Below are 10,775 nucleotides of genomic sequence, written 5' to 3' on the forward strand. Positions count from 1 at the left end.
TTTAAAGGGTTTACAAATACTCAACAAACAAAACTTCAACTTAAGAAATCAGGAAGAGATTCTTACACCAGAGCTAGTACAAACATGCCGTCAGGGTTACACCTACGCTTATGGCTGCCTGTATAGAATATAGAAACATGCAGGAATTTGCTTTCAATTTTTTTTCCATTTGAAAGTTCAGGCTGGGCGCAGTGGCTCATGCCTATAATCCCAGTACTTTGGGAGGCCAAGGCACGTGGATCATTTGAGCCTCGGAGTTTGAGACCAGCCGGGGCAACATGGTGAAACCGTGTCTCTACAAAAGATTAAAAAATTAGCCAGGTGTGGTGACATGTGCCTATAGTCCTGGCTACTCGGAAGCCTGAGGTAAGAGGATCACCTGAGTCTGGGAGGCCAAGGCTGCAGTGAACTGTGATTACACCACTGCACTGCACTCCAGCCTGGGTGACAGAGCAAGACCCTGTCTCATAAAAAAGAAAAAAGTTCATAACTTTTGAAGACATCTCACAAAATTCTCTTTTTTACTTATAGCCACACTGTAACTTCATGCTGAGGACAACTAGAGGATAGGAATGAAGTCTTATTCTGTATACCTTTGGTATTTAGAATAGTACCTGATAATTTAGCTATTTGATCAATAATTGTTTACTGAGTAAATTGAATGAAATGTCAGCCCAGCCACTAGATGCCAACACAGTTGTATGTGTGAAAGTATCATCTGCCCATTTGGAATTTCACCTGACCTTGAGTAATATGCATGCTTCTTAAAAGTTATATGTGCATTTTACTTTGGTAAGCAAAATCATTTAAAATGTACCAGTTTAGCTCACTATAATCTTATTGTCAATTACATCCTTAAAGCTAAGAATCCTTTTGTAAGATAAATTCTCCCTGAGTATACTAACTCAGAAGTACTGATTTTTTATATTAAGGCACACCCACTGGTTTTGTCTAAAAAAGCCACTATTCACTTATACCTTGTCAAAGGACTTTTTAATGGTTCTAAGTGCCTTAAGCAAATTTCATTCTATAAACCAGAAGCCTATCTCCCAAAAAGTCATTTGCTTGTATTTTTGCCCAGCTTTATTAGATATTTTGCCTGAAAGTCATAGAGACTACAGTCAGAGAAACCTACATTCCCACTGCTACCCTTCACCAGGTATATCCTTGTGCAGGTTATTAACCTTATTAGCTTTAGTGTACTAATTTCCCCAAAATGGAGATAATAATGTCTACTTTATAAAGGTTGTGAGAAGGATTAAATGAAATAATATCAGTGGAACATCTAATATTGTCCTTGGTTTATAGTAGGGACTCAATTAACAGGTAACTATTATTATTCAAACTCTACAATGAAATTCTCACTCATATTATTATTTGGTTTATTTTTTTTTATTCTGTTGATTTAAGACCCTCAGCAATTAAATTGAGTTCATAACACCAGGTTTCATAGCGATAGGCCATGCGGATTTGGGCTACGTTTGTCCTCCGGATATCATTTCCAGCAGGGCCTTCCTCAAGGTAATTGTCGCCCAGAAACTTTACTTTCTCCTATAAGAGAAAAGGATGCAGAATTATTGTTGTCTCTTTTCACACTGGTATAGACAATAATTGTATTCTTTACAAAACTTCCTTCCTTATGTTAGCCACTGACAAAAGAATAATAATAATAAACCATTAAAAGCACTCATCTAGTGCCTCAGTGTTCACAGTCTGCTGAGAAATCAAGTGTATTTTACTTCCCTTGCCCAAAAGGCATAGGCAAAGAGATAGAATAATCCCTTCTAGTCCTTGTCCATAGTAACTGCATGTGATTCATGGGCCAATTTTTCCACATGTGTTTCCCAACTACTTTTTCGGTATTCAAGTTAGCAGACCCTATACTCAGAAGGGAAGCCATTTGAGGACAGGTCTACCTCATGAGAAATTCCACACTGCAAGACACTGTTCCTTGCCACTTCGCACATATCACAGGTGCTCAGCTTGAAGACTTGTGCAGCAATAGCATATTCTTCCATTAGGGGCTCCTGCAGTTAATTATTAAATGAGGAAAAAGGAGGAATGAATTAATAAATAATATGTATCCTGCACAAAAGAAAATAATGAAATACCTTTATTTGACTTTCAAATTCTGGATGGGAAACAACAGTCCAGCAAAATACACTTGTATTGCCCAAGTCCATACTATACCTTGGTAAAGTGGAATTGCATTGGGTCATCTGTGGACAGTGAGATCATTAGCCCTTTCTGAAGGAAATTCAAAAAAGGATTTTTGGCATACTCTAGAAATAGGCTATTGTTACTTAGTGGTGACATGGCGATGGGAATCTGGGCTAAGAAAAACAAGTACTGTAACACGGGACTCTGAAAAAGAAAAGTGAAAAAATACGTAAAGATGTTGAAAAAGAAATACAAACTAGAAACACTACAATCTCATGATCTACCTTAAGCTTCAGCTTTCAACAAAATTATCACTTGTTCTTCAAGTCCCTTAGTAAGGAGAATTTAGGAGTTTTTCAATGTAAATGCTATTTGGGATAAATGTATTTAGGATACGTTAATTTTCAGAAGCATTGAGTCAAACCAGATTGTTTATTTGATCTATAATTGCCTACGTTAGATGGTCTGTCTCAGGCAAAAGACTTTGCCTTGAAACATTCTTTTTTTCCCTCTCTCTCTACCAGAAAGTTCTGACTCTCACAAAAAACATCTTGAAGCATGCTATAACAAGAAATCTGGCAAAAACTAGCTTAAGGAAAGCCAGGCCATCTCTGAATTATTACCCTTGTCAGGATTCTAAGCTAGAAGTCAGGAGATCTGTGTTAACATATCTCTAACAGCAACTAGCAAGGTAATCTTGAGCAAGTCCCTTTACTTCTCTCTGTAGAATGAACTGCACTAAACTAAAAAATCTTTTATGCTCTACTTGAATATGATTCCAGTGTTGATAATGACTTGTGACAGTATGGTTGGCTAAGGGAAAAAAGATTCCTCTAGCTCCAATGTAAAAATTAAGAAGAGAGCTTCCAACTCACCTTTTTTAAATTTAGGCCATGAGATATATTATCTGCTGTCATGAATGCTGTCATGAGATGGGTGAGGGCTCCAGCTTCCCCACAATGAGGTCGGAACAGAAACGTATTCATGCCTCGTTCCCTGGGGAAATAGAACTGCTGTTGGAATCACAGGTTCTGAGTATGGAGTGATTCACAAGAAAATTCAGTAGAAAAATGAACACTCTGGAAGGAAGTAAGCCATCCAAAGGATTCAGCAAAACAGTCCCAAATAATAATCTTAACTCTTCCTAAATACAAAGTTTCTAAAAAGAGGCAGCAGAGGATATAGGGGTAAGGAAGTAAATCAAGTGTTGATTGCCTGGATGGAAATACCTTCAGTCTCAATAGGAAATTTACAAATATCAACATCACATCATTTATTCTATTCTATTCTATTCAAACTTTAAGGGAGAAATGTTTCCAGAAAACCCCAGTATAATATTCCTCTACTTATTCCTTACCCAAATATATCAAGAAGGGTAAAATATATGAAGTGTTATAATTAATTACACAATGATTAGTATAAATTCCTAAACTTCCCCCCAAAAAAAATGAACTGTGAAAGTTAGTGAAAGCATCAAAATATCAATCTCTGCCCCTAAGTAAATAAACTGAAGAAAAAAGTTAAGAGAAGGAAATTTCTGATTTGGGCCAGTTGGAATCATCACAGTGATGCATGAGACCCTTGACCACCTTTAGTGCCAATATATGTGGAAAGAGCTGTGTCAAATAGACCCTCCTAGCTCCAGTTCTCTCTTGCTTACTTTCTCAGGCTGTTGAGCACCATGATGTTTGCATACATGTAGTAGGCATAGTAAGTGTAAGATGGATTCTTTTCCAATGTCCACTCTTGGGGCTTGGGACTCTTGGAGGAGAACATGTGGCCACTGTGTTTGGACTCATCATCCACACTGTCAAAGCCAGTGATCTGTTAGGAAAAGTGAGTCAGGCAATGGGTTCAGTCCAACTGCAGGTTCCCAGTCCTCACACAAACTTTCAGGTCCAAAGGCACAGACCAAACATAAAGAGATAAGCACCAAGAATTCGTCATGACCAGGTAGGGAGGTTGGTTCATGAGCAGCAGTATGAAGGCCTGAAAGGTCATGCTTACATGCTTGAGGAAGACACTGAGTTCTGGGTCAGCCTGGGGGTTGATGGTGGCCTCAAACACTGGCATGAAAATATTCTCCAGCATTTTTCCAAAATGTGGAAGGAAATTCTTGGAACGGAACACATCACTAGAGGCAAGAATTAAGAGAATTTAGGAGAAAAAATGATTTTTAGGACTGATAGCCCCAGTATGAGGGAACCAGAGGACCGAATGTCATGCACAGGAAAAGACTTGGTATATCTATCCTAGGTCCATGCTCCTCATACATTCTTCTTGGTCCCCTACAGAGAGGGATTCAGTTTGGGCTGCACACAGGAAGTAAAAATTTTTTGGTGAACCCTATTCCCCCATCTTTTTTACAAATCTTTGTCATAAGAAAACTAAACCTTCACAGCTAAGTCCTCATAGAGGAATATAGCAAGTATGCCATAAAAGTCTCAATATATGTGTGCAGCTACAAGACAGTGAGCATGAAATGATTTCCAAGAATACCTCTGGTCTGCAATTTAACAAACTCTTATATAGCAGTTAATATATCCCAACCACTCTTCTAAGTGTCTAGAAATATTAGCTAATGTAATCCTCGTAACAACTCAATAAGTTAGGTATTGTTTATAATCTTGTTTTAGAGATGATGAAACTAAGGCACAATGGGGTGATATGACTTAACCCAAGGTAACACAGCGAAATGGTGGAGCCAGGAGTCAAGTATCGCCACTCTCGGTCCAGAATCTGTACTCCTAACCAACCTACTGCCTCTCTGCCTATTAGACAGGAAGTATTATCCTAGTCAAAAAATTACTTTTTTGGTTAAAAAGACGGGATGAAACTCTTGCATTGCAGTAGGTCACACAGAACACAAAGACAGGTAGCCAGAAAATACATAAACACCTAAGTTAGGTAAAAGATCAATGATACTGAACAAACGGAAAGAGAAGCCATCCCTGAAGGCGATGAATGACAGCAGGGGGTATGAAAGGGAGATGACATCCTCAGCAATACCATTGATAAATACTTTTTGATTGTGGAGAACTTGAGCACTTGTAGGTGGGACAATTGACAGACAGTAGTAAAGGTTCTGATACAAGAAAGCCACATCCCAGTAGAGATGAGCATGGGAAAGAATGGACTTGACACAGAGAAGACCAGGTGAAAGACAATGTATACCAAACTACATAGTTCTTATTCTATCTTAGTTTTAATCATTCTCAGTAAGTTATTTATGATCTTCATAAAGCTAGAGGACTGAACTGAAATGATCTTCCTAACTCCTGTCTGTGGTTAAGAGCGCTATATCCAGAGTGCACAAAACCAAGCATTCAGGACCCAATAGTGAATGCTGTTTTAACAAAGCTGATTTCTATCTAGATGGGCAACACATTCCTTGTTCATACAGGGGAGTTGAAGCAGATGAGACAAGTGCAGGCTCTAGAGTTTCTAGAGGTACATACTAGATCCTGGGGACCTGGATCATCCATGTCATGTTGGGGCAGTGGATGCGATTGCGGACGAACCAGGAGGACAGTTTGTTCCACTCATCAGGACTGCGGCCATAGATGGACAGGCGGGGCTCAGCATGCTGGTACTTGGCCTCCACCAGGTCTGCACCTACCTCCTGCAAAGCCAAGGGAGAAGTCCAAGCCAGGAATTCCCACAAGTTCCTCTGGGGTCTAGGGAGAGGAGATTCCTTTTCTAACTCTTCCTTTCAGAATCTGAAAAGGCTAGGTCCTTAATCAATCTCAAAACCACACCCTTAATTTCTCTACCTTAGGAATAGAGGTCTTTAAAAATCATTAGAGTGGATGTTTCAGAAGAAATTCTTATATTCATTTGTGTGGTGTTTGGCCCCAGGGATAGCATCCTCCCTCCCTCCCTCCCTCCCTCCCTTCCTTCCTTCCTTCCTTCCTTCCTTCCTTCCTTCCTTCTTCCCTTTCTTCAACAACAGTGCCAGGTACCATAGATCTGATTGGTTCCTCCTCACCTTGATGATAGTGGCAAAATATTCTCCATTAATGTAATTGTCTGTCTTCAAGTAGAGGTCCCGTAGCTCACTTGCTCCTACAGGATTATATTTGTCATTGAACTTATCAAAACGCTGGAAGGTCTGGCGTCCCTGAATGAGGAAAAAATTGCAGAAATGTATTATTACCAGAGCGGTCTGGACACAGAGAGCTAGGAAATAGTCAAGCAGAACTGGGGTCTGGTAGTGGGGGAGGGCATTGGGCTCCAAGAATGGAATTTGGGACAGGTGACAATGAGCAAACTTCAAAATTGTCTGTGGTGCTTTCAGGCATCATGGCAAGCCAAGATAGTTAAAAGAGCTCTGAGAAGGGAGGGCTTGTAGGAGAAAGACACATGAGGTTCTGAGTATTAGAGTGAAACTGACATTGGCATTTCAACCTACAGCATGAACATCCAGAGAATCAACAGTCAAGTCATAAGGATGCATGTTCAATTTCACAAAAAGTTCCTTTAGGGTCAGATTCTTCTCTTTGGTGCTATGGACCACTCTGTCAGCATCAGTTTGGTAAGATTTCTTAATAAAACGCAGCAGATGTTTCTGGTTCATGCAAGCGGCTGCATGGATATGAGTGTCCACCTGTATGTACATTCAAAGAAAGAAAAAAACATCAATCAGCCTTAGTTATGATACTCTGTTTAGAGGATATGGTGCTGCAAATCCCACTATGTTGGGACAAAGTAAATAATGAGGATGTGAGCTGACAGTTGGTGGAGGTGGTCCAGCAATAAAAAACTCGTTACAACTGTGATGTGCCCATGTGAGGATGTGGAAGGTTTGGCTAGATGCAATAATAATGCTTGCTTCTTCCGTATATCTGTACATCCAATTTACTTCCTACATCTGATCCACACATTCTTCAGGACCATTCTTCACTCCTGAAACACAGCTGGAAGTGAAGTCACTACCGTAACTTTCAGCCTCTAAGGATAAAGGATTGAAATTATGAAGCCATGACACGGTGGTGGCTTTTATGAGGTAGATATTCTTATAACTAAATTTTATACACTGAAATTTCAGCAGATTAAGTAATTAGTCCAAAGTTGTATAGGCAGCTGAGCCAGGATTTGGGCCTGAATCTCTGCTCATATATTTCCTATTCCCACTTCCTTGTAATCATGTTGATGGTCAGAATACATCTTGGAAGTGTTTCTAGTTGATTGGGTTTCACAATCTCTAGGCTAGCTCATTTGATATTCACAATCCTCATGTGAACTGGACTGTGCAGATGTAGTTCCCAATTTGACAAATGAGGACTGAAATGAAAATATGTTGTCACTTCCTCCAAGGTCTTACAGTCAGGAATTCAAAGAAAAAGGACTAGAGGGAAGATCTTTCAAATTCCAGAATGGTCATTTTTGATTTTTTTTGTTGTTGTTGTTATTTTTGTTGTTGATGATAACTATAATTTTTTATGCCAAAAATGTGGCAAACCTTTCTGTGGGGAAAACAGTAGAAATGGCACTTAACTCTAACCCATTAGACATAATCTGTTATCTGCTTTTACTAAAATCCACCAAACCTGTAGAAATCTTAGATTAATCAGAAACACACTGTTTTCTTGCGCCTCTCAATAAATAATTGAATTGCTTTTGCCCAGGAATTACCTCGGAGCAACTAAAATGTTTACCTTCCTGCAGTTATAAAAATCTCGGTGGGGGTTGTTTTTCAGCTCTTTTAACTCGTCCATCTCGTTGAGCATCTGATGGACCTGGAACTTGGAGGAGAGGAACTTCAGACGCCGGTGGGTATAGGTCTTACTGTGAAAAATAAAATTAGATAACTCCAAAAAGTTTCAGACATTCAAGGAAAACAGTCACAATTTCAAAACTATCAGGACCTTTATCATTCCTAGGAAATAATTATTGGAACAAACCTTTCAGTTTACTCTTCAGTTAATCTCATTGAGAAGTAGTGGGCTCCAAAGGCTTAATCTTTTCAACAATGTTGGACATAATAATGAGGGAGAACTTGGAAAGATATCTTAAAACTCCGTGGAGAGAGTGTTGTTCAAAGTTAAAGGCCCTGGCATTGGGGTCAGCAGATTCAAGCGCAAATCCTGGCTCAGCCAGCTGTGTCACTTTTGGCAAGTTACTTAACGCATCAAAGTCTTAGCTCATAAAACTGGAATTATGAAAATAACCACCTCACAGAGCAAGTGTAAGGAATAAAAGGAACAATGTGCATGAAGGGTTTAATATAGTGTTTGAACATAGTAAGCATTTAGTAAACACTTAGTCTTACTATCAGTAGTCGTAGTACTAGTTGTTTAGGTCTCGCTAAACACTTACACAGGTCCTTGAGCAATTAAAGCAAGTAAAAAATTCATATCATCTAAGAAGGTGTCCAGATTTGGGTAAGGAAGTGGCTTAGGCTGATCTTTGCTGGCTGCTGCTTCGTTAGGATAGACGTAAACTACACCGTCCTTCATTTTGAGGTGATAGCCCAAGTTTTCAGGAAGGTTGTCTGTTCGGAAAGGGTCCTCTCCCTTCTTCACAGGAGGAGTAAAGACTTTTTCAATCAAGCACAGAGTAATATATTAGCACATAGGATGAACGACCACATAAAAATAACCAAAATCTGAAATACTACAACATCTCTTTAGCTTGGAATCCAGTACTTAAGTTGTAATTATCTGGAATTAAGCTAACCTTTATTTTTGCATTATTTTTCAAAGGTGACTTCATAGCATAAAACAACTATAAAAATAATATGTTGGCCAGGTGTGGTGGCTTGTGCCTGTAATCTCAGCACTTTGGGAGGCCGAGGAGGGTGGATCACCTGAGGTCAGGAGTTTGAGACCAGCCTGACCAGTACGGTGAAACCCCGTCTCTACTATAAATACACAAATTAGCCGGGCTGTGGTGGTGCACACCTGTTATCTCAGCTACTCAGGAGGCTAGGAGTAGAGAGTTCAAGGAGAATCACTTGAACCCAGGAGGCATACGTTGCAGTGAGCTGAGATCACACCACTGCACTCCAGCCTGGGTGACAGAGGGAGACCCTATCTCAAAAAAAGAAAAATAAAACAATATGTTATCTAGTGTAAGAATGATTTTTCAATTTATTTGGAAGAACTGTTTACATAAAGTAATCCATATACTACTTACAAACAATCTTCATTATTTACTGAAGTTGTTTAGAGCATATTATTAGGTCTTAGATAATGAGATAAGAATAAAAGTCAAACTACAGTTAAAAAAAATAGAGTTTAGCTTATTTAAGCCAATCTTTTTTATTAGGCTTAATTTAGAGTGTTTTCTGAAATAGGCTTTTAAAGATCAGTTTTGGGTTCACAGTAAAATTAAGTAGAAAATGCTGTTTCCAGACTGGGCACAGTGGCTCATGCCTGTAATCCCAGCACTTTGGGAGGCCAAGGTGGGTGGGTCGTTTGAGGTCAGGAGTTCAAAATCAGCCTGACCAACAGGGTGAAACCTCATCTCCACTAAAAAATACAAAAGTTAGCTGGGTGTGGTGTTGTACACCTGTAGTCCCAGCTACTCAGGAGGCTGAGGCAGGAGAATCTCCTGAACCTAGGAGGTGGAGGTTGCAGTGAGTGAGTTTGTGCCACTGCACTCCAGCCTGGGTGACAGAGTGAGACTCCATCTCAAAAAAAAAAAAAAAAAGAAAGAAAGAAAAAAAAGAAAATGCAGTTTCCCCACAGCCCTTGCACCCACACACGCACAGCCAGTCTCCGCTCTAGGCATCCTGCATCAGAGGGTCCATTTGTTACAACAGATGAATCTACATTAACACCTTATAATCACCCAAAGTCCATAGTGCACATTAGGGTTCACTCAAAGCCTATGGGTTTTGGCAAATGTATAATGACATATATCCACCCTTATAGTATCATACAGAATAGTTTCACTCTCCTAAGAATCCTCTGTGCTCCACCTAAAGTGGTTTTAACGTAAAAAAGAGATATAAAATAAATTATTATTGTAAGAGTAATAATTCTTATGAGAATTATTTTTCCCACCTTTTAAAGCACATACAATTTCTGCTAAAGGAATTGAGAAGAGATTAAGTGGATGTGTTCCCTTCTTTCCACTGCTAGCGGTTTCAGCCTAAGGAAGCCATGAACACATTTCACACTGTCAGAGCCTTTAAGAATGCATCCTTTTACTTTCAACAAGTATGGTCATTTATGCCTCTTCACTGCTGTGCCCAAGGAAGGCATCGGAAAGTCTCCTGTTGGCAAGTGATGCCTACAGCAGCCAAAGTGAGAAAAATAGCATAGAAGAAAACAAAACAAAACAGTCTGCACATTTCCTATTCAAAACTGGGAGAAAAGGAACCTAAGAGAAGTGAAACAGCATGTTGCTACATCAAATATTAATTTTGAAATCCTTATACTTAAGGATTAATAGCTCACTATTAATGATATAATTATTATTAAAGCATAACTTAGGGGAAATAAAGACAAGACAAACTAAATGTCAATATTATAGAGGATGGGTAAACCACTGTTATGAGTTACCAAACTGGAGACATGTTTAATACAATTTTAATATTAAAAGGAATTACAGACAGGAAGTTGTGGAACTGGCAATCTTTAATAATATTACAATTTGGAAGTTCAAAA

General features: G+C 39.2%; 1 protein-coding gene across 4 annotated transcripts in view; it reads right to left on the reverse strand.

Annotated features, from left to right (window-relative positions):
• Positions 1 to 1,376: 1,376 nt before the first annotated feature.
• AMPD1 (adenosine monophosphate deaminase 1) overlaps positions 1,377 to 10,775 on the reverse strand; it is a 24,689-nt gene continuing 15,290 nt past the window's right edge. For all 4 annotated transcript variants that reach the window (XM_012000799.1, XM_012000798.1, XM_012000801.1 and 1 more), the window contains 11 exons: positions 8,479 to 8,698; positions 7,818 to 7,947; positions 6,572 to 6,766; positions 6,149 to 6,280; positions 5,619 to 5,782; positions 4,168 to 4,294; positions 3,821 to 3,984; positions 3,036 to 3,156; positions 2,191 to 2,364; positions 1,917 to 2,027; positions 1,377 to 1,551 (listed from right to left, as the gene is read on the reverse strand). In XM_012000799.1, the coding sequence (XP_011856189.1) occupies positions 1,393 to 1,551; positions 1,917 to 2,027; positions 2,191 to 2,364; positions 3,036 to 3,156; positions 3,821 to 3,984; positions 4,168 to 4,294; positions 5,619 to 5,782; positions 6,149 to 6,280; positions 6,572 to 6,766; positions 7,818 to 7,947; positions 8,479 to 8,698 (1,697 nt within the window). In that variant the 3' untranslated portion in view covers positions 1,377 to 1,392. The remainder of the gene's footprint in view (positions 1,552 to 1,916; positions 2,028 to 2,190; positions 2,365 to 3,035; positions 3,157 to 3,820; positions 3,985 to 4,167; positions 4,295 to 5,618; positions 5,783 to 6,148; positions 6,281 to 6,571; positions 6,767 to 7,817; positions 7,948 to 8,478; positions 8,699 to 10,775) is intronic.

Source organism: Mandrillus leucophaeus, unplaced genomic scaffold (assembly GCF_000951045.1).
Source record: "Mandrillus leucophaeus isolate KB7577 unplaced genomic scaffold, Mleu.le_1.0 Scaffold64, whole genome shotgun sequence".
NCBI lineage: Eukaryota > Metazoa > Chordata > Mammalia > Primates > Cercopithecidae > Mandrillus > Mandrillus leucophaeus.